This window comes from Scomber scombrus, chromosome 4 (genome assembly GCF_963691925.1).
Source record: "Scomber scombrus chromosome 4, fScoSco1.1, whole genome shotgun sequence".
Lineage (NCBI taxonomy): Eukaryota > Metazoa > Chordata > Actinopteri > Scombriformes > Scombridae > Scomber > Scomber scombrus.
This window is the reverse complement of record NC_084973.1, coordinates 22,593,858-22,615,160: the sequence shown is the minus strand read 5'-3', so window position 1 is coordinate 22,615,160 and position 21,303 is coordinate 22,593,858. Positions and strand designations below refer to the sequence as shown.

The window sequence follows — 21,303 nt, the reverse complement described above, 5'->3', positions numbered from 1 at the left end:
TACCAAAGTGACAGTATAGCAATATTTCTGAAGCTTTCGTCTCATGTGTAGCACAAAAATGAACTGCAACAAATCTGACGTGTAAGAAAAGGTCCTGACACCTGCAGCCGCAACGATTAAAGCTTAAAAGGAGATGAGGCGTAACACTGACAACCCTCTTCTACAGCCAATTTCCATAAACACACTTACACGGATATGGGATCTTGAACCACGGTGCAGCTGCGATGATCCCTTGACGTGCATCTGTGCGGGCGTAGTAACCGTACTTGTCCTTCTCAGGTGGGAAAACGTCCGTCACAGTGAAAATAAAGCACATCAGCCATGAAACCAGGATGGCCATGATGATCTGGGTGTAAGAGAGATGAAAAGATTTTTTTTTTTTAAAAATCATACTTTTAACACATTTTAACATTCAAGCACAGGTGTACACTGTGTGATTTTGGGCAGTCCTAAGTGAATGATGACCGACATGAAAGAAATGTGGCGATATATTTGGTCGTTGCGCCAAAACAGTGATCCTAGGTCGCACTGTGGGAGAGGTTCAAAGATGGCCGGGGTGACAGTCTTGCGATAAAAGACTTCAAAAATTTGGGATGACTATCTCACAATGTGACTGCTGCTATGACCTATGTGTACTAACCAACCAATAGGAATGCAGCGTGAAATTATGTGGTGATCGACAATGACGGAGGTAAAACTAGCAAAACTAAATGATTGGGACTCCAAAGAAGAAAATCTTGTTAAGTCGTGCCAGCAGAAGCCTTGTTTGGATAATGTGTCTTCTAGCTGTTATCATGGCGCCAAGAAGTAAGTAGCATGGACCTCCGATTCTTGCTTTGCTTCACTGTTTACCACTATAGCAGCACAGGTGGTTGACACTGGCTGGTGACGTTTTCTTGTGCAATGACTTCTGACGTGCCTTAAGATTCAGTAAGTGTGATCATTGTACAGTCTACATATATGAAATTTGATGCCATGAATTTCATTAGACTCATGTCGCACAACATAGCTTGCAATAAACTTAATAAGATAAGAAAATAAGATTGTTGAAATCTCAGTCTGTAGGCGCCAAAAGAGAAAATAGGTGAAGAAATGGCTTAACCCTCCTGTTGTCCTCGAGTCAACTTTGACCCAGGAGGACACCAGTTGTTAATTCAAGAATGAGGTATACTTTAATTTCAATGAGGGCTATTGTCAATAAGTTTTGAAAATATGTGTAAAACCTGTGGTAATAAATTGGAATGCATTTGGCTAAAATGGTCTGACAAAAATGGGTGATAATTTATACCTTATACTTAATAAATAGTCAAACCAAACGAGGACAAAAGTTGCACGGTCCATGGGATGACAACAGGACGGTCAAGAATGTTGCATAATGTTTCCCAGGCTGTGGCATGTTGGCAGCCACAAGAGATAGCCCACTTTAACATTTTTAGTGTAAAAAGTGACTCAATGAAAATCAAAAGAGCAGTGGGATGACCTTTGGGGAGACAATTAAAAAACAAAACAGACTGATAGGTAACTTTAACAATACCGTGAGATACTCTTTGTCTGCCCAAAGATTTCATGCTTCAATGTAATCACCACCAGAGGGCAGAAAGAGACTGATTTACAGTCTGCACAATGGCATGGAAAGGGAAAACATCTTAACCTCCCAGGGAGAATTAGATTAGCTGTCTTGAATAATTTGTGACTTTGATGGGAACTCAGCTTGTATTGGAGCCACGGGGGCACTTGTAAAGAAACTTGAGGTCACTTCATTAAAAGAGAGGGCAACATTTACAAAAGAGAAAGCTTGCAGCTGCTTAAAAGAGAAAAAGCTAAAGATATGTGTGTGTGTTTATGAGAAGATGTGTACTTACAGGGAACATTTTGAAGACCTGCAGCCTATAGGAGGTCCATCCTTTCTTTGCTTTGTAGATTGGCAGAGGGAAGTGAACATTTCTTGCGTACTGGGAGAAGAGCAGCACCAAGAAGATAGTCCTGGAGACAGAAACAATTCTTAGTATAATTTTCAGAGTAAAGTGTTATTAAATCTTCTTCTTCTGAAAGGCTATGTGATTTTCAGCAACAACTTATCCCATATGAACATTGTTGCATTTCCTCCTGCCTGCATCTGACTAAGACCCTGGAGGCTTCAGAGCCAATCAATTATCTTAACTGCATCCGAAAGAGCAAATCAGTGGCAATTACAAGCACATATCCTCTGTCCCTGTGGAGCCAGGGGGGAAAGGAAGCCTTCGAGCTACAGTGTAAACAGCCATGACACAGCAGGAACTGATGTCACGCCACCTGAATCACAGCTTTGAAGTTGATCATCCCCATGAATCATCTGCTGTGTCTTTATAGTCTATGTGATCCAATATGCACTTTGTTTCTGTCCCAAATTCTTTCTCAGACCTCTTTTCTGCTCATTCAATAAAGCCAAGAATATTCTGAGACATCTATTTTTTGCACACTCAGACAACTTATTGTTCCCTCTGTTAAAAGGAGGGCATCTTCAAAGTTTATTTTGTTTGGTGCAATCAAAGTAAATCAGTAGTGTGAAGAGAATCCACTACAAGCGACTATGTCCTCATAAACAAAACAAAAAAACCTGAATATGAATTTTAAAGTAAAAAACACTTGGCTGTTTCTTATGTACAGTTTGAGTGATTTCCATTAGTGGCTTCATAGCAGAAAGAAAATAATTACAATGTTAATAGAAACTCATTTCCTGCAGCTTTATACATTACAGTTGTCCATCTGTATGCTCAGTATGTTTTTTTCCCCAAACTATGGCTAAATGAACCAGCTACCCTGTTGCACATTGACAATCTTTAACATACAGTACGAAGCAAACAGAGGTAGAACGGAGACATTTATTTCAGCGAGAGCAACACTTTTAGGATGTTTTAGTTGACGTCTGCATGTGAGTCTGGACTTACAGCATAGCGATGCCCCAGTGTTTTCCAGCCCTCTCCCCTGCAGCCTGGAAACCAGACAGGCCGATGAGGGCTACAGTGGGGGTGATGGTTAGAGGTCCGATGTACTTTAGCAGAATCCCGGGTAGACCCAGTGCCCCGATACACACCTCGACCAGAGACGACACGATGATAGCTCCTTGGATCTGACGGAAGAAGAAACAAATTTAGAGATGGAAAAAAGGGACCATGACACAAAAAGTTTTAGATACAAATCAAAAGGTGGCTCTACCCACTTAATCCACCTTTAAAACAGTGCGACAACAATCGTGTAAATTTATCTCATTTCTAATTGTGCGAGACAGCTATAATAAAATCTTGGTCACAATCTCTGTCAGACTGCATGATATCAATTTGAGACAGATTGCACGCTGAATGCCTGGTTAGATTTGACCACATTTCTATCATGATGGTCAACTTTTGTCTCAGACAGCCCAAAAATTGCACAGTGAAGAGGACCTTTAGACATTGCTGCAGGTTTTAAGTTATTTTCACTTAAAACCTCAACTGTTATATCAACAGTTTAAATATACAAAGCCCATTGTAAAGGGGCAGACTGCGAAGGATACAAAAAAAATGCAGACAAAAGCAAATTTTAATTTAAAAAGTATATTTTCTATAGTTGCAAAATTACATGAAAAACTTCTAATCCATAGCTAAATAATAGTAATAGAAAATCATAATATAGTCTTTTTTATTGGAGATGAGCTTAAAGAGTTAGTTAAAGTGTTTATTTTTAATCTGACAATTTAGACTGAAAATCGTGTTTGTGCTCCTATCTGCATCTGTCTTTATGTTCTCTTCTTTGCCTTTCATCACCGGCACTGTGCTCTTGCTCTCAGCCCATCGATGGTCCATTCAACAATTGGATTCAGTCTGATTGAGTTTAGTCTCATTTATGCGTCAGAAAAAGAAACCATTACTCAACTGCCTTACGCAAACAGAAAAGGTTAATGCAAATTAGCAGCTCCTGTCACAGAAAACCAAGCCCTGCAGCCATATACAGTCACAATGTTCTCATCTGGCATTCCCGCCATTCCCAACTCCCTTTGAAGGCAAGTTTAAACATGAGCTTAAGAAACATCAGTTATTCAATACTGTTGTGTAAAACATTGCACAAGGTGTTAATCTAGTACAGTTGGATAACATCGTGTGATAATGTTAATTATGGATTCATCTTTCACCGACCAGAGCAAACATCCTGTCTTTGTTTTGGAGGAATATCTTTTAACTGTTTCAGCTGTGTATCCAGTTATCATTTTCCCTGTTTTACTTTCTTTTCATTTTATTGCTTTCCTACCCACCTTTCAAGAGTGTGTTTGTGTCTCTCTAATTTCTCTTCCTGTGTCTCACCTCTCGTATCCTGGGGTGCCAGATGTGCTCAGTGTGGAAGAGCTCTGTGCTATTCATTTCTGGAACCACTGCTCATCGAAACAGACATAGATCAGAAATCAGAAAAAAGAAAAGAGACATTCATTTGAAATTTGATCACAATATGAAGTTAATTTGATCACAGTATGGACAACAATATGAAGCCACTCTAATTATTAATTATGTTTGGAGCGCAGAGTGAGATAAACCAGTTAATCACGTTGAGAGCAATTTAATTTTCTGTAGGCTTCGATGCTGACAGTGTTTGGATTTGGGATCGAGGTAACCAGGACTGAATATATATCAGATGGGTGTTTTTGCACTGATATGAATCTCGGGAGAGAGGTTACCTGTACTGTTACACTTCCATTTGTCCAGCGACAGAATGGCCCTGGCTGGTGCGAGGAAGGCGAAAGCGCTGGCCTGGAACAAAGGCAACCTGCATACAAGCAAAGAGCACAAATGGTCAAATAAAAAAGGTTTTTAAAAAAATGTACTATCAAGGAAAAAAGCCTATTTTCTCTCTGGAACCACTAGGTGCCAGCACTTCAGTGAGAACAAATCACTATGAAATACACAGTGTTGGCTATACTTCCTCATAATTATTATTATTATTAATTATCTAAATATCATTAACAGTGTGGAGTGTGAGAATCCCCCCCGAGCCATTTGTTGAATAAGTCATGTAAAAACAGGATGGGTTAGTCAGACCAGTTATTACCACCACAGATTTCCCTCCTCCTTTCTCATGCTCGCTCACTTTTCTTGTACTTCCACTCAAATACACTTGTGCTTGGACATAAGCAAAAGTCAACCATGCATTACAATACGGTTGCCCTTTCTCATTTCTTTTCCCAGCTGGAATGACGAGCAAGGAGATATCAGCAGATCCAATCAGAGATGAGATGGGTGAATGAACCATAATGACGTCACATCAGTGAAAATGTCACGGGATAGAAAAAGCTGAAGCTGGGGAAAAAATAGGATGTGGAGTGACATTTTTATCTGAAGAAAAAGGAAGTGAAAAATCATTTGAAAAGAAACCGTCTAGTTTGTTGAAATTATAGAGTGAAACCTGCAGTCTAGCTCCAAACCAAACTCCAGTGTTTCAAACCAGTGTTTATTTGAATGATATTCAACCTATTTACTTCACATAATCACATGTAGTCTATATATGCACACCTCACTTTTCCTGGAAAAGCGTCTTTCTTTTTTTACCCCCTATACCTCAAAATGCATCATGACTCATCAAACTACACCTAGGGCATTTTTCCACTTCCCTCCAGCTGTTCACAAACCTCTCTGTCTCTCTCTTGCTCACTATATTTCTTCAGGTTTTTCTTTTTTTCATTCTGCTGCTTGTCCTTATTTTACCTGCTGTTCCTTATCTCTTTATATTGCCTGTTCAAAACAAGTGCCAGGGATTTAGATAACTCCAAAATGCATCTAGATATGTTGTGATAAGACAATGACTCTGCACTAAATATGCACATCTGCTTACATTATATCAGTTAATGAAACATTTCCGTGTTGAAAATAAGAGATTGAGTTTTTTTGTCATACAGCAAGTGAACAAACTTGCTCAAGATGTGGCAAACACTTAAAATAAAAACTTCACACGTCACTTGTGAACATGGGAATGTGCTTATGTAGATAATGATGTTTAAATGACAGGTATTCAGTGTGTGAAGTGAGTTCAATTTTTTACTGATGCATTTTGGATGCACCTGAATTTGACCACCTGTGATCACATTAATGTTATTAAAATACTACATTATACAAGTATTTTGATGCTTAACATGCCTTTCACACGTCTTTTTCATGTTCTTTTGCTGGTGGTCTAGGTAACATGAGTATAATATCTTTACCCCAGTTTCTGCCTCTCCTCACTTTCTTTCCCTTCACTGGAACTTGAAAGATAAGCACTGTCTTGTCACCTCAACTCAGAACTGCTTTTGTGAGCGTGTGGGCTGTTGGTGTGATAGGAATGCCACTCATGTTGGAGCCAAGACCAGACTTGACTGCGTCTTTCATTGTGTCCAAGAGCGGGGAAGCACTGAGTAAGAGAGAGAGATCAATCCTTAAAAGTGGACACATCCAGCTTTTTGTGGTTTTCTCCTATTATCCTCCAAATGAATGTTTGCTTAAGTGCAGGAAGTGTGTAGCAGAACACTGTTGGCACACTATTTTAATGGAGGTATCAGTCAATGTCATCATGTTTGTGTCAAAAAGAACAAAGTGTGTCTGCATCTGTCTGGGTTTTGTCTGAATGAGGTGATTCTGTCGGAACGGCTGCTGCACACTGGTGACAATGAGACACTGAGAATCTGCCACACCATGATAGAAAGATTATAGGTGTTTACCTCAATACCAGGTTCCTGTTTAATAAAAGAGAAGTAGCACCTCATGCCATCTGTCCCTGCTTTCACTAAAATACTTATCTAAAAGATGTGATTATATCCATGGCAACACGTAATGTCTCATGTCAGATTTTCCTATTATGATATAGATAAATCTGACATAACATATTATATATGATTTATTATCCATTATTGGTGAGTGATACGACTGATATAACAGAGTTGACAATCAATCCAGTCAATCAACCTGGAAAAACTGGGTCAAATGGGCTATTCGTGACATGTGCATGCTGCATGAATGAAAGAAGTGACTTCCCTCTTAGTTAGCAAGCAGACAACAAAGATAAGGCTGTGTGTTTAATCAATTATAGTATCGGCATAATTCAGACCGCTTGCCCAGAGTTGACGTAATAGTTGAACCGCATGTAACCCCCTCCACTGGCCTGGAGTCAAATCCCACACGTCTTTAGATCCTGACATTTCTCCAGCATCAGTTGTGTCATCTCAGTTCAGAAAATGTAAGCCAGATCTAGGAACTTCTTCCTCTTACACAGAAGAAACTCGAACATGACGACTGCAGTCACATGAACTAAACAAGGAACTTAAAAATGTTCTTAATTTATATTTTTGGTTGAAAATTCCCATATAAAAAAGCTTCAATAGAATAGGAATAGTGCTTGTTAAAAGACCCATAAAATATACCCACTTCATTTATCAATGAGATATTTTCATCACAAATCAGTGAAAAAGATTGCTAAAGCTCCAGGAACCCACAGTGACAAAAAAAGGAGCGAAAGGGATGTGTAAGCCCGTACTTAAACGCATACACACACACTTAAACACACTTCAGCATGACATAAAGAGGAAGGACAGAGAGAGAGGAACTCAATGTCAACATCGCTGTTAAGAGGCACTTAGAGATATGAGAGAGAAAGTGAGACAATGGGGGAGGAGGTGAGAAGTGAAGGAGAGAAAACAATGTGATACATGTATAGAGGCTGAAGTTTAGTTTGTGTGTGTGGATGAAAGTTTGTATGCACTGTATGTACAAGTGAGCATTTGTAGATGTAGTATGAGAGAGAGAGAGAGATGTGTGCGTACCTGCAGCCCAGTGTGGTCTGTAGCAGGGTGGTGATCCCCACACAAAAGAAGATTGTCCCTATCAGCTGGCTGGTGGCCCACTGGTCAAAACCGACGCACATCGCCTCAGCGAGGAGGAACGGCACCGCTATCGTTCCACTGAAACATGTCAAGTAGTGCTGGAAAGACAAGACGCCACATAGTCGGTGTGTATATATGCGTGTGTGTGTCTACTGTTAGACTTAACTTTTCAATTATTCTAAACTGATTTATTAGAAGTACAGTACAAACACACCACAGCTAAATACGTTAAGGATGGTCCCAAAATGTATCTTATTATAATTTCAAACTTTTTCTTCAACATAACAACCTTCCTTGGCGGTGGTTATCCCCACAAAATAGCCTCTAAAACCCCAGACATTTCAATGAAATTTGGTGGAAAGTTACAGCGGAGGAAGAAGAGATTTGTTTTAGAGTGCTGCCATATTTAAACCAAACTGAACACTTTGAATCATTATTCCTGAAACCAGAAGGATAGAAGCAATTTTAATCCAAGTATAAGTTTAATCCTTCATTATATTGGTTGCTCTTTTTGCAGAAAAATTCTCATCTCGACTAAATGTGGTTCATTAACAGACAACCCTGCATTGTAACTCTGGAAAAAGTTGTGCAGCTACAGCCAAACTTACTCTTTGACTCTGGGTGCTCATGGAAAATCTGTTGGCATTTTCAAATTAAATTACCAACAACAACTTGACTACTTTAAATGGCCAAAACTCAGAGGTGAAAACGTCATTTTAACATGCACATTTTCACTATACAAAACCCTTATATTCCTTGAAAGAATTTAGGTATAGTGAGCATGTTTATCTATCACTGAGTTTTGATGCAAATCTGTGTCCAGATGCTGATTGAAATTTCTAATGGTCTTCTTTCATATACATTTCACTGATGTAGTAGAGCCTCTCACTAATGACTATGAGAGAGAGAGGGAGAAACATAACATACTGTCTGACCAAAGTCCAGTGTCGTATATTAGCACACTGTGGTCACACAGTAAACACATTGACCCAGTGAAGCACCAACATCTGCTAATGACTGCTGTGAGCAAAATCCTATTTCTGTGCCTCGAGTCCAGTTACATAACACGTACAGGGGATGGTCTGATGAAAAATACTGCACTGAGATGACAGTGTGTGTCATGTCCTTCACTGTGCCACCACAGTGAAGGACATGACACACTCAGATTATACTTGACATCTATAGGTGAATGTTTTTCATTGGTGAAATTGGTGGATTTACAGTTTAAACACATCTGTCAGTCAGGTAAAGCAAATACAGTATATTGACAATTGATAATACACACTGTATGCAAGTCACAAGTCTGTAGATTTACCTGTAAGCCTAAAAACACACACAGATACCATGGTGGGGTGTCCTCAATGGTGTAGATCATGTCCATCCTCCTTGCATCCACACTGTCAGTGCTGTCCAGCGTCTCTGACATTGAGCTCTACACACACAAAGAAAAACCAACATGCTTAAAATCTTCAGAACTTACTGACATGTACAGTAATATAATCACACCTAACCATTAGTTCTTAATGTCACAATGTTTTATCTTTCCTTCACCGGACGTTAAATGGTCAACTATAAAATGAGGTCATCATGTCTGAGCAAAGTACTTATGAAACTTATGAATGAAAACAAGAGGAGATTAAAAAAAAGGAGCGAGAAAGAGAGGGGGAAACTTTGTGAGAGTGCTAAACACATGACTTCACTCTGAGAAATGAAGTATGCAGAGTCACAGTGATGAGGAAAAAACAGCACAGTGTAGATGACTTCGATGACTTGTGTAGTGAGTCAGAATGTTTGCGGTTACAAGGCAGCTATTATGTATTCACATACTTCTTTTGCAATAGCTGAAAATAAGTTTTACTGTTTAAAATACAAAGAGTGAGGTTTTTAATAAAAGATAACCTTTTATTTTTTTTTAAATTTAACTGACAAACTTTTTCTCTTTTATTTAAAGAGCAGGTTTCTCTAATGGCTAACAAACACTTTATAGATGAAATGAATGCAATAGATGCATAGTAAATGGTAAGTTTCAAAAAAATAATTTTAGGGCCTCCTAAAGTGAAAACAGATGAATTGATACTTTTCTTAAAATAAATCAACCATTATTTATAAATGTTTGTTTAATGGTGGTCACTATGAAAGTCATTGTTTACATTACTTTATACTAAATACTAAATAAGTGTTTGAAAAAAGATTGAATGAGGTGAGGAAGGAAAGCGAGGAAAAGGAACTGAATATGTGATTAAATAAAATCACAATGTGCAGCACAAGCAGGAACCTGTAACTGTATGAGTCAGCTTTTTGTATCATGTGACTGTGCATCAGTCAGCTTAATAAAAGGTTTATCTGGGAGTTAAGTAGCACTTTGAAAATATGAAGCAACAGATTGTTTGTTATACAGAAACATCATCCATGGAAACTGTTTGGAAAAGGGCATCCACTTTCAAAAAATCTTTGATAGGTGATCAGACGAACATCTTTCTATCACGGTCTTAGCTTGTGAGGCAGCTGGATTCTTATTTATCCAGACTACCGGTGGTTCGTCCACGAGTGCATAACTTGAAGCCTGACAAGATGGATTCTCTCATGAATCCAGCTGACTGTAAACGCTTTGAATGACGAGTAAAGAACGTTGAGATTGTGTTTTACTGCCGCGCTTTTTCCTCTTGAGTTACCTTTTCGGCTCCTTGAGTATCTTTAGTGTAGATTGCCATCAGCTCCGTGTTCTCAGTGTCCTGGTCTCCACTGGCCCCGCTCACTCCATTCACCACCACCTACACAAACACACACAAAACACACAACGTTAATTCATAGGGAAATCTTTAACTAAGCTAAAGGTATGCCGGTAAATTGTGTGTTCTCAAACAGCAGATTTAAAACAACACTCACAGCTCTGACACACTGTTGGCTGGCTGGCAAAACAACATTAAAAGACAGACGAAGTAAGTGTCAAAGTTTGTTTAACTGCCTGTTTTGGTGCGATGACGTGTGTAAGAACAGAGTATTAAATTTGATGTGGAGGCTGAAGGCTACACAAACTGATCTCACAGTTTTGGCATCCCAGAGATAAAAAATGTTTCCTATGCAAATGTTTATCCCTGTGAATTTCTGCTAGCGGAGAGTGTGCGTGCAAGTGTGTGAGTGTGTGCATTTCCTGTTTATGTCCTCATTGTATCACGTTAATCGACAAAAAAGGATGTCGTTGTAAGGAGGAACACTATGAGAAACATTAAAACAGATGACATGTTTTTGAATGTTTGTGTGATCATACATCATGTGCCACCAGTATGCCTTACCAGTGGGTGTTTTTTCTGCTTAGTTTTCACTGTAAAATCCTGTGATCCCTTCTGAAAAAACTTCAGAGAGAGAAAGTAAAGTTCTTCTTTTGATGCACTTGTGTGTTCCACATGTAAACAAACTTTGCTGTATCATCAGGCCAAGACACTCAAATTTGCAGCCTCATCTCTTTAAATGTAAAAAGAATTTGTTAAATTTTAGAAATAATGTCTATAACCTCAGGTTTTAGTCAGGGAGACAAACATCCCTTCACAATATCTCACTGGGGCAGAATAACTACAAAAGGAAACTTTAAGCTTGTATCATATTTCCTTCCCTTTGTATTCTCTTGAACGGCTCCAGATAATGACACAAGATAAGCTTTGTGTTAGTTCTGACAAACACATCAAGCTTATTCTGGAGTCTAAAGGAAGCAGGCTTCATGGTCACTCTCACAGGCCTGTGGGAAGTTTTATGCTCACAAAGTTAATATTTCTTTGGACTTTTTTTGTGTGCAGTGTCAGAAAAACAAAAATACTTCATTACCAGTAAAAGCCCTGCATTGAAAATCACACTAAACTAAAAGTGCAGTTAAAGTTTTATTATTAAAAACTGACTTCAAAGTATCAAAAGTTGAATTACTCATACGGAATGAACCCTGTCTGATAGTTACATTAATAATTGATGCATTTCAATGTTGCATCTGGTCAATATGGAGCCAATTTTAATTGTTTCATACTGTATTATGTTGGGTAGTTAAATCTAAAAACCAATCATCATTTTCAATTAACTGATTATATGTTTTGTATGGCTACAACATATTATCATTAGATTAATCTGACAATTAGTTTATAGATTGCATGCTTAAACGTTTAGTCTGAAATGAGTGAAATATGCCTGTTGTAATTTTTTTAGAGCCCATTATGAGATCTTCAAAAGTCTTGTTTTGTCTAATCAGTCACAAAAACAAAAATATATTCAGTTAGTTATCATGTATGACAAAGGAAAGCTTTAAATCGTCACATTTGAGAGGCTGAGACTAGCAAATTGTTTGGCGTCTTTGCTTTAAATAGAATGACTAAACCAATTATTTTATTATCAAAATAGTTGTCGATTCATTTTCTGTGAATCGCCTAATTGATGAAATTGATTTATCGCTGTAGCATTGAAGTATTTTTATGTAAAATTTTTAATCAGCAAAGCAGTATAAAAAGTACAATATTCCTTTGTGAAATGTGGAGTGTATAAAGTATAAAGCAGCCCAAAATGGAAATACTCCAGTAAGATCAGTTGTAAAAGTACCTCAATAGAACCACCTCATGTGATTTCCTCTCATTGAAACAAGCTGTGTGTCTCTGTGATTTATGAATGGATCGTAGATAAATTGATATTATTGTCACTTTTCCATTTCACCTAAATGAAGCACTGGGATGGTGCCAGAAGGAAATGGCCAAACAAAGGAAATGGATGCAGCGGTAGTGTGAACCAAATGACCATGAAACACAAAAACTGTGAGTGGACAGCAAGACTAAAGAGGTGATTGTGACATTCTCCAGCAAGAAGAGACAACTGGCAGATGCCATCACTACTACCATCCGGGGGGAACCTGTGGAGGTGGTGGAGGAGTACAGGTACTTTGGCACAATTTTTGACGGCCTTCTGAGGTTTTCAGCGAACAGTGAGGAAATCCTGAAAAAGTGCCATCAGAGACAATATCTGCTCAGGAAGCTGAGATCGTTTGGAGTGAATGAAGTCATTCTCCTGACCTTTCACCACTCCTTCATCGAGAGCGTCCTAACATTTTCATTCATCTCCTGGTTTTATTTCATCAGCCTGCAAGATCATTGGACACCCTGTTAGAACTCTGTCTGCTTTCTGTGACCAATAAACAATCCACACTGCTCACAGGATCCTACACGACCCCTCACACACTCTACACTCAGTTTTTGAGTGGCTCCCATCAGGCTGCAGGCTGCGCTGTCCACGTTGCAGAACACAAAGGAGGAGGGCCACCTTTGTCCCCACAGCAGTCCAGCTCCTGAACACTGACCCCTCCCTGTCCAAACACCATTGCCCCTCAACTGACTGAATGCACATAGCACACAGCACTTTACCATGAAGCAAAGAGCACTTTGACGGTCACTGAAAATACTGACTATAGCACTTTATATGATTTTATGTTGTTGATGTTCTGTTTGTCCTTTTTTAATGATGCTGCTCCTCATGCCTTTTAAATTGCCCCTAGGGGACAAATAAAGTGTTTTGAATTGAATTGATAATTTCATTATTATGTGTGCTAGCTGTACACAGATTCTAGACAGCAAGCTTAGCATTAGCAGCACATCAGCAGAGCAGCAGCAGCATTGACTTCTCTGTCTGTGTTCCTACACTGGAGGCTTTCATGTACATGTTGAGCACAGGTCTCCCCCGTGTTGGAAGCGCTCAGAGCTCAATAAACATGACCATAGTGATGCGAATCAAATAGAACAAAATAGACTTGAAGCGCAAATGAACGCTTCAGGCTGCGTGAGGCACGGCTGAGATGTGAGCCTTCACGGATCCCGCGCAGACAGCTGCATGGATTCAAATGAGAGCAGATCTGTTGCATGTGACATGGGCATGAAAAGCGCCTCCGACACGCTTTCTGTCTGGACTCAAGTTTAGACAAGCTCAGATGATGTGTTAGTCGGTGGTTTTGTTGTTGCTATAGCCACATTTTATAGCAATAAAAAGGCAAACTAATAAAAATACATTCACGTACCGGAATCGGGTAGAAATCTGCTCCATGTTTGCTCTCCTCTTCATATTTTCCTCCCTCACTGCTGCTGTCCATCGTCTTGGAGGTGGTGTTCTTCCCCACGCCCATCCTATTGCCTTCAATGTCTTCCTCCTCCTCTTGCTCTCTCTCTGTCCCTCCTTTGTCTCGCTCTTGTATCAACACTGCAGATGAGTCCGTCAGTCCGATTACATCGTCCAGAGCTGCCTTATCTGCTTGGGGGAAAAAAAGAGCAACAGATAAACAGAGAGATAAATATTTTGATCTATAACGCAAAGGGGTCTAATATCCTAACTTCACAGTGAAAGTCTGCTCACATCAGGCAGCTTGAGAGCATTTCATGTTGATTAAAAACTTCATCTCAGGTTTGTTTTATTGGTCCTGTCTATTCTGGAACATACAAGAAGGTAAAGTGCGACCAATTATCATTCATCAAATAAAAAGGGAAATCATTGTGGTGGTTGCAACAAATACAATTTGCTTCCTTTTGTCTGATTCATATCAATATATTCCAGGTTTGTTGTGGCTGCTGCAGCTTTTTTAGTTACAAAAGACAAAAGAAGAGACAAAATAAGCAAATCTAAGACATCAGTTTGGGCTCCAATAAACCAATAATAAACTAAATGAATACAGAACAGAAATAAGTTGCCGAAGGGAGAGCAATTTCTACTTTTCAGTAATAATCCATGTTGCCAACAGGTCATTGTCTGGTAGATACGAGGAGAGAGGAGAGAGGGGAGGGAGAACAAGTAGAGAGGCGATATTATGCAAATAGTTTCGTGAAAGAGAGAAAAATGGACTCGTGTTCGATAGGAAGGAGGCGAAGGATGATCAGAGGAGTGCTGATGAGAAAAAAAGATAAAGAGGAAGGTTTGTCTTATTTCTCAACTTCAACTCCTGTTTGTGTAAAACAAAGAGTTTTTCAATCAGTTCCATCCCACTGGCCTTTTATTCAGTTTATCATTAATTGTATCTGTAATGTCCTGGAATCAAAAGTACGAGAAAGTGAAAAGTTGCCGACATCTCTGCACTGAGAGCAGTCACTCAGCTACCTGCCAAACCCAACAAAAAGATGCAACATGTCAACTGTAAAATGAGTAAAAATAATGTTCCTGCACCTAGACTTTCATACACTATGAAAAGGGCATTAAACTATTTTTAAAAAGCTACACTAATAGAGGACTGATAGAAAAAGGCAAGATGGTCTGGTTTGTAAAAAGAATAAATATTCTGTACAAAAGTCAGTCAGACAGGTGAAGAAATAAGCTTTGAGTGTCAGTGAAACATGATATCTGGTGACATTTCAATCACTGGTCTGAGATAAACTAAACTGGAATGATGTTCACACAAATCCAAAAACTACATCTCATAAAACAGATTTTTTTTAACAATACAAATAAATATATTCTTGAGGCTCATTTATCTACTGACCCATATCCCACTGTAAACAAATATATAACACACGAGTACTATACATGAGTACTAGTGTGGATTTTCAGGGTCGAGATGTAGCATTACAACACAAAAGACTTAAATGTTGACGTAAGCCACTAAATAGTTTGATCAATGGGTGAAGACATAATATACTTGTAGAAAAACCTTTACAGCTCCTGTTGTGATTGTTGGACTCCGATGCAAAGCAACGTTCTTAAAGGTCAGTTCATTTATTAGTTAGAAAATGGGGTTACCGAACCAAATCTGTACTTTTTGGATAAACACTGTTTTTTGTATTGCAGCAGTGCAACAACTGCTGTAACTATCGCATATTAATGTTTATATGACCAGGAGCAAAGCCATGGAGCAGTGCAAAAGCTGATGAAGAACGAGAACAAAAATTATGGGCTTCCAAAAAGGTGGATATGACAGAAAATGTACTGAAACCAGTGTGCGCTGAGCTATAGGTGTATTTGTCAAGACTATGGCAACAAGATCCAGGTTGTTAAACAAACCAAACAAGATTTTCAAATTCTATCTGGTCTCTTATTAAAAAATTTAAAAAATATATAAATTAAATTAAAAAGGTGAATGAGTTTACATGAACAGCTGCAACTATTTAGTGCCACTCCATGACTTGTATAGTCATGCATAATGCTGTATATGAGGAACAAATCAACAACTGTTAACTGAAGATGTTAACAGATGCCTTTGCATCCAGTGTAACTTGTGTCTTGCCCTATCACCTCCTTTCTTCTTATCCTTTATAAATCTTTATATTTTTAGACCCCAACACCCCCCGTCCCCCTCCAAATGACCTTTCCCACCCTGCCAGTCTCCCTGCTTGCAGTGTAAGATGTTGGGATAGGTGAAATACCTAGTTGACACATCCCATCGCTCCTGTCAAGCTGGGCGGCTGGGAGCATCTGTGTGGAAGGGGCAACAGAGAGGGAGAGGAGGAGGTCGAAGAGGAGAGGAAGAAAAGGAGAGAAGGGGGAGAGGCAGAAAAGGAGAGAGGCAGAAGGGACGGGTCAAAAGATAAGGAGGAGGAGGTAGAGGAGGAAGAGGAGGAGGAGGAGGGAGGTGAGACATAAGTTAATTTGACACACAGCATTTAAATCACAAGCAAAAGTTATTAGTGTGACTGATGCTCATTCTGATCATGACTCTCAGATGAAATATTGCATTAGGAAGGCAGCGAGAATGGACTGAAGTAGGTCATGCTTGCCAAAGTCAGAGTAAAAGAAGCCAAAGAAAACCTCATGAAGAAAAAAGTTGAGTTATAGATGAGCATTTCATTGGTGTTTGTAAAATGATGATGATGTTTGTATCTGAACATCTTATTTGGAGAAGGAAAAACCCTTTAATGCATGCATGATGCATTATGATTATAATTTTGGTTTATTACAATTCAGGTGATAAAGGCGGTTGGTCGTCTGTCATATTATCAGATGAATAACTTAACTGAATAATAACTACAGATTGTTTCTGCGAACAAAGTCCAATTTGGAGTCACTTGTCAAATCTGATAATTAAAAAAAACAAAAACTGTTATGGTCGGATTTTGCAGCCTTGCTTGGATATCAGGAATTTAAATGACTACCCTGAAATTAAAAACAAAGAAAAATAAATGATGAAAACTTTTCAAAAAATTAATCCTCAGACAGGACTGAACAATTAAACATTTAAAACAAAGACTCTATATAAAAACAGATGACTGGTTTGAACCACAGATTTGCAGCAATTTTTTTTCAGCTTGGAGGATTTTTCTAGAAGTCAGGACTTTCTAAATTGAAAAATGCCGGGTGTGCGCTCTGGAAACACGCCCCGCTACCTTGGACCAAAGCGAACGCTAACTTACTGAGAACAAAGAACGATGCATACATCAGCTAACGTTAGCAAATGAAGTAGCTAAAATTTTGGCTGGTCAGCAACAGCTGAGTCAGCCCAACGCATGGGAACGTCGTAGATGTGGTTGTAGATTAACCATGTAGTCCTGTGATATGCTGCTTCAGTACAAATTTTACTGTTACCACTACAGAAAATTAAAGACAGACATTTAATATCCACTAATTCACATTATAGACACTACAATGTATGATCCCTGTAACAAATTTGCCTCAACTTCGCACACTGACTATACACGGTCCAGTCTTTGACAGGGTTTAGATCCAGCCTTTTCTACTTTGTTTTAACTTTAACATTGTGTACTTACTGGCTTTGTGCACACAAGCCACTTTCCTGCTCAATGACAGATTATCACTGTCACTTCAGGTGTGTTGGGTTCTGTTTTACCACCAAATAAAGTGTTTTAGATAAACTGGGCAGACAGTTAGCTTGTTAACAACCTGTCTCATTGTTTTATGGTTCATGTTTGTTGCTTGTCAGACTTTGTTATAGTGACGATCTGTCAACACAGCAACAATCACTTTGGTGTAATGCTATCCCCTACAATGGATGTAATAGTAAAAACGAAACCTAAGTGGAACAAAAAAATCGTTTAATAATGCCATGAGGGCGGATGACAAAAATAATTTGTCAGTCTGTTGCCCAACAAGTAATTCTCTGACCAATGAAATCACTGCACTGCCTGCAGCTCCAACTCGGCAGTGGGAGTCAGATGTGAGATGCTGAGTTTGACAGACTATCCCAGCAGCCTCTGGGTGACTGACTCTCTGATGAAGCGTGTGCAACCACCAGAAGAGTCGTGCTGCTGTAGCATGACGGCCTCAAATGACCTTTTTCACTGTCACCCAAGAGACAGAAGCCCTCTCCTCATCCCCCGTCGTATCTGTCTGTTGGTGTTGTGGCTGGCTGGCTGGCTGGGAATCCATCCACACAGACACACAACAAAACGTTAGACAACCAGGAGGAAACAACAGAGAGGGAACTGGAGCGAGAGAAGGCAGAACTGAAGGTGCTTATGTAACTGAGGAAAGTCTGCAGTTTCATAAACGTAACTTTTATATAATGTTAAAAAGTTAACGTATAAAATGTTTTGGAGCACGAGAGGCAGCATCGGAGAAAGCAAAAGAAGCTCATGAAATAGGAAAAAAGCAGAGAAGAAAAGCAGAGAGAGACGAAGATGAACAAAGACAAACGTGTTGGTAATTTTACCTCCCAGGCAGGCGGATGGCATTACAGCCTGGATCTATAACCATGGTAACCTGATCTGTGGATCATATGTAAACTTGTGCTGTGTTGTGTGGGATTTCACAAGAGGACAACTTCACAACAGATTTGTGTTTCACCTCTCGCGCTAGATTTGTGTGCAAGCATAGCGAGTACACATGTGTGCAAGCATAGCGAGTACACATGTGCATATGAACGTCATGCTCTCCAGATGTTGTAGTCTGTCATTCAGTCATGAAATCTGGACTATATTAAGAAGGCAGTGGTGTTACGCGAGTGATTCATAAGTATTGGCTTCAACAGAGAGAGAGTTTTAGCATCTTGTGTCATTCAAGAATAAATATCTGGAATCATGAAACCTCATAAATTTGGGGATGTTGAATTCCTGGACACTGACAAAACCAAGCTGAACAAATAAAAAGTTTAACGTGTCACCTTTGACTTCTGATTCAACCAAATAAACAGTTTATTAAGCCATTAATTTTTCTGTTTGCCTTTGATTTTATGTTAAAATGTATACAGCAGCCAGGAGATGCACATTAATTTAGCAATGCCAACAAGCTGATAAACATTTAAAGTCCACCAAAGGTTAAAACTATAACAGTAACGCATTAGTGATCCGGTTGTTTAATTAATGTAGCGTAAACACTGTCAATTAAATATTTTAAAAACTGCCGTTGAGCTCCACAAAATGCTGAAAATGGAACCATCACATCCTGGACTAAATGTTCATGTTCAGTTTGTTTTGTTATCACTCCCGGCTGTCAGGGGTGACGCTCATGCACATCCTTTGTTATGGTCACTCGAAATAAAATGCCTGAATTTGTAACAGTGATAAATACAGCTGGTGACAGGTACAAAATGTGCCGTAATATTCCTTGAGAGCTTGGCCAGTTGCCGTCTTCTTAAGTTTGACAAGCAAATTAATTAACTTGTCAACCACACGACAAAGATGTTTTATAACCGTTATATAATTTGCAACTGTGAAATAATTAGAACTGGAAAATAACGATACAAATGAAACTGAAATATATTAAAAAGGACAGCTTCACATTGTTTCAAGTCTGTGTTAAAACAACAGTCAGGCACCCAAATGAACACAGATTCATTTTTATTGCTGTAATTATTCCTCCTGTTCATAGTGGGGGTCAAAATCCACAAGCCTCCTCCTGTGCAAATATGTATTTAAACTTAACCTGAAGCTAATATGAAGCTTCAGCCATCCAAATGAGTCAAATCAAGTAGATATCGTTAAATATTAGTCTTTTTAGTGCCAAAGTTCCCCTTTATGTTTCTATACTTCCACCACAGCTAAACAGGGAATTTGATGATGAAAAGACTGTAAATGTGGCAGATATCCATTTCTGCTGAACCTTTAAATGCATTTTTGCACAGAATGACTGTTTGGACACATTGATTTTGGCCCTCATCGCTTCCATTGAAAGTCAATTTTAAAGCCAGTATGAACAGGAGGAATGTTGACAGCGAGGAAAACCTCTTTTAGTGTTTATATGGGCACCTGACCACAGACACGTGTGTTTGTGTGTGACAGTAGGCAACGCTTTTACATGACAGGCTACACGTGAGGAGTTCGTATTTCACCGTGAAGGGGGAGCGAGGTGGAAATTGTAAAACTGGCTGCAAGGTCATGTTTACATTGGTCAACTTCCTGGTACTGGAGCAGAGGTGAACGGAGATAACAGTTTGACTCAACAGCACAGCTACAAGGACAGCAGGCAGCGAATGTGAATAGTGATCAAAGTTTATGTACGCACCTGCAAATGTTTCACCTCAGGAACACCAGACAGTGGACAAATGTCTGCTGGTTTTTATATCAACTAAATAAATGCAGCAGGTTTCACCGAGGGTCAGAAGAAATCACAAACTGACGTTAGGGTGGAATAAATCAACTGAATACTACAAACTAATGTGTGATGAATTTATCTTTAAAGCGATGTTCTACCTAATGCTGCAAATAAAGATGATCTATCAATTTAACTCTTTGAGATTGAGATGAAAGTATCAATTGACCATCATAATTTCCTAGAGCCAAAGATAACCTCTTCAAATTGCGTTATTTGTTTGATCAGCTGGTAGAAAAGCAGCTGATCAAACAACTGAAACTCAAACAAATTAGCTGATAGAAAACAGAAGTGATAAATCTTTATATTTCAGAAGCTGTGAGAAGTGATTTCTCATAATTATTGATAAATGTTCAAGCTCACATTCTCACTAAAACATAGGACGATTGAACTCTTATTTACCACTTTCATACAGTACATCTATATGTCAGACGTTACAGCACTTGAAGAATGTGAATACATTTTAAAGTATTTAACAGAGACAGTTTGGTTTTCAGTCAGTTTAAGCTGTCTTTTCTTGAATTGTTACACTTACTGTATTGCTCGTTTTTTTTTATGTACTTGTGACATTTTAACTGTTTGTTTATTTTCTTATTGTTCCATGTCGTGCACATTAAGCTGTGTCAAAAGATGCTGTACAAACAGTTTCACTATTCAGTTACTGCTAATTTTAGTTCATCACTTTTGTTACTTATTCATTTTTATTCTTTTTTTCCCCCTTTGCCTTTTAAATTTTACTTTAGGAGTTTGTACATTTTCATTGTAGGCTGTCAATTATTAAGCTCTTTAGACACATAAAGGGCTAAAGGGTTCAAACAAGGTCAGAAGCTACTGGTTTTAGGTGCAGCCTCCCAGTTTAAACTATGCACGGTTATGGGCACAATGCCATGGACGCTGCCGTATGTATGTATGTATGTGTATGTATATGTATATGTATATGTATATGTATATGTGTGTATGTATGTATGTAG

At 38.8% G+C, this 21,303-nt stretch overlaps 1 protein-coding gene across 3 annotated transcripts in view; it reads right to left on the bottom strand.

Annotated features, from left to right (window-relative positions):
- Positions 1-21,303, bottom strand: part of slc23a2 (solute carrier family 23 member 2) — a 41,623-nt gene that overhangs the window by 8,530 nt on the left and 11,790 nt on the right. Inside the window, exons 2-11 of one of the 3 annotated variants that reach the window (XM_062418412.1) lie at positions 16,216-16,264; positions 13,890-14,119; positions 10,528-10,626; positions 9,171-9,287; positions 7,796-7,953; positions 4,685-4,773; positions 4,317-4,384; positions 2,928-3,109; positions 1,863-1,983; positions 190-346 (exon numbers count right to left, since the gene is read on the bottom strand). In XM_062418412.1, the coding sequence (XP_062274396.1) occupies positions 190-346; positions 1,863-1,983; positions 2,928-3,109; positions 4,317-4,384; positions 4,685-4,773; positions 7,796-7,953; positions 9,171-9,287; positions 10,528-10,626; positions 13,890-14,119; positions 16,216-16,264 (1,270 nt within the window). The remainder of the gene's footprint in view (positions 1-189; positions 347-1,862; positions 1,984-2,927; positions 3,110-4,316; positions 4,385-4,684; positions 4,774-7,795; positions 7,954-9,170; positions 9,288-10,527; positions 10,627-13,889; positions 14,120-16,215; positions 16,265-21,303) is intronic. The other 2 variants (XM_062418414.1, XM_062418413.1) reach the window with 2 other exon arrangements.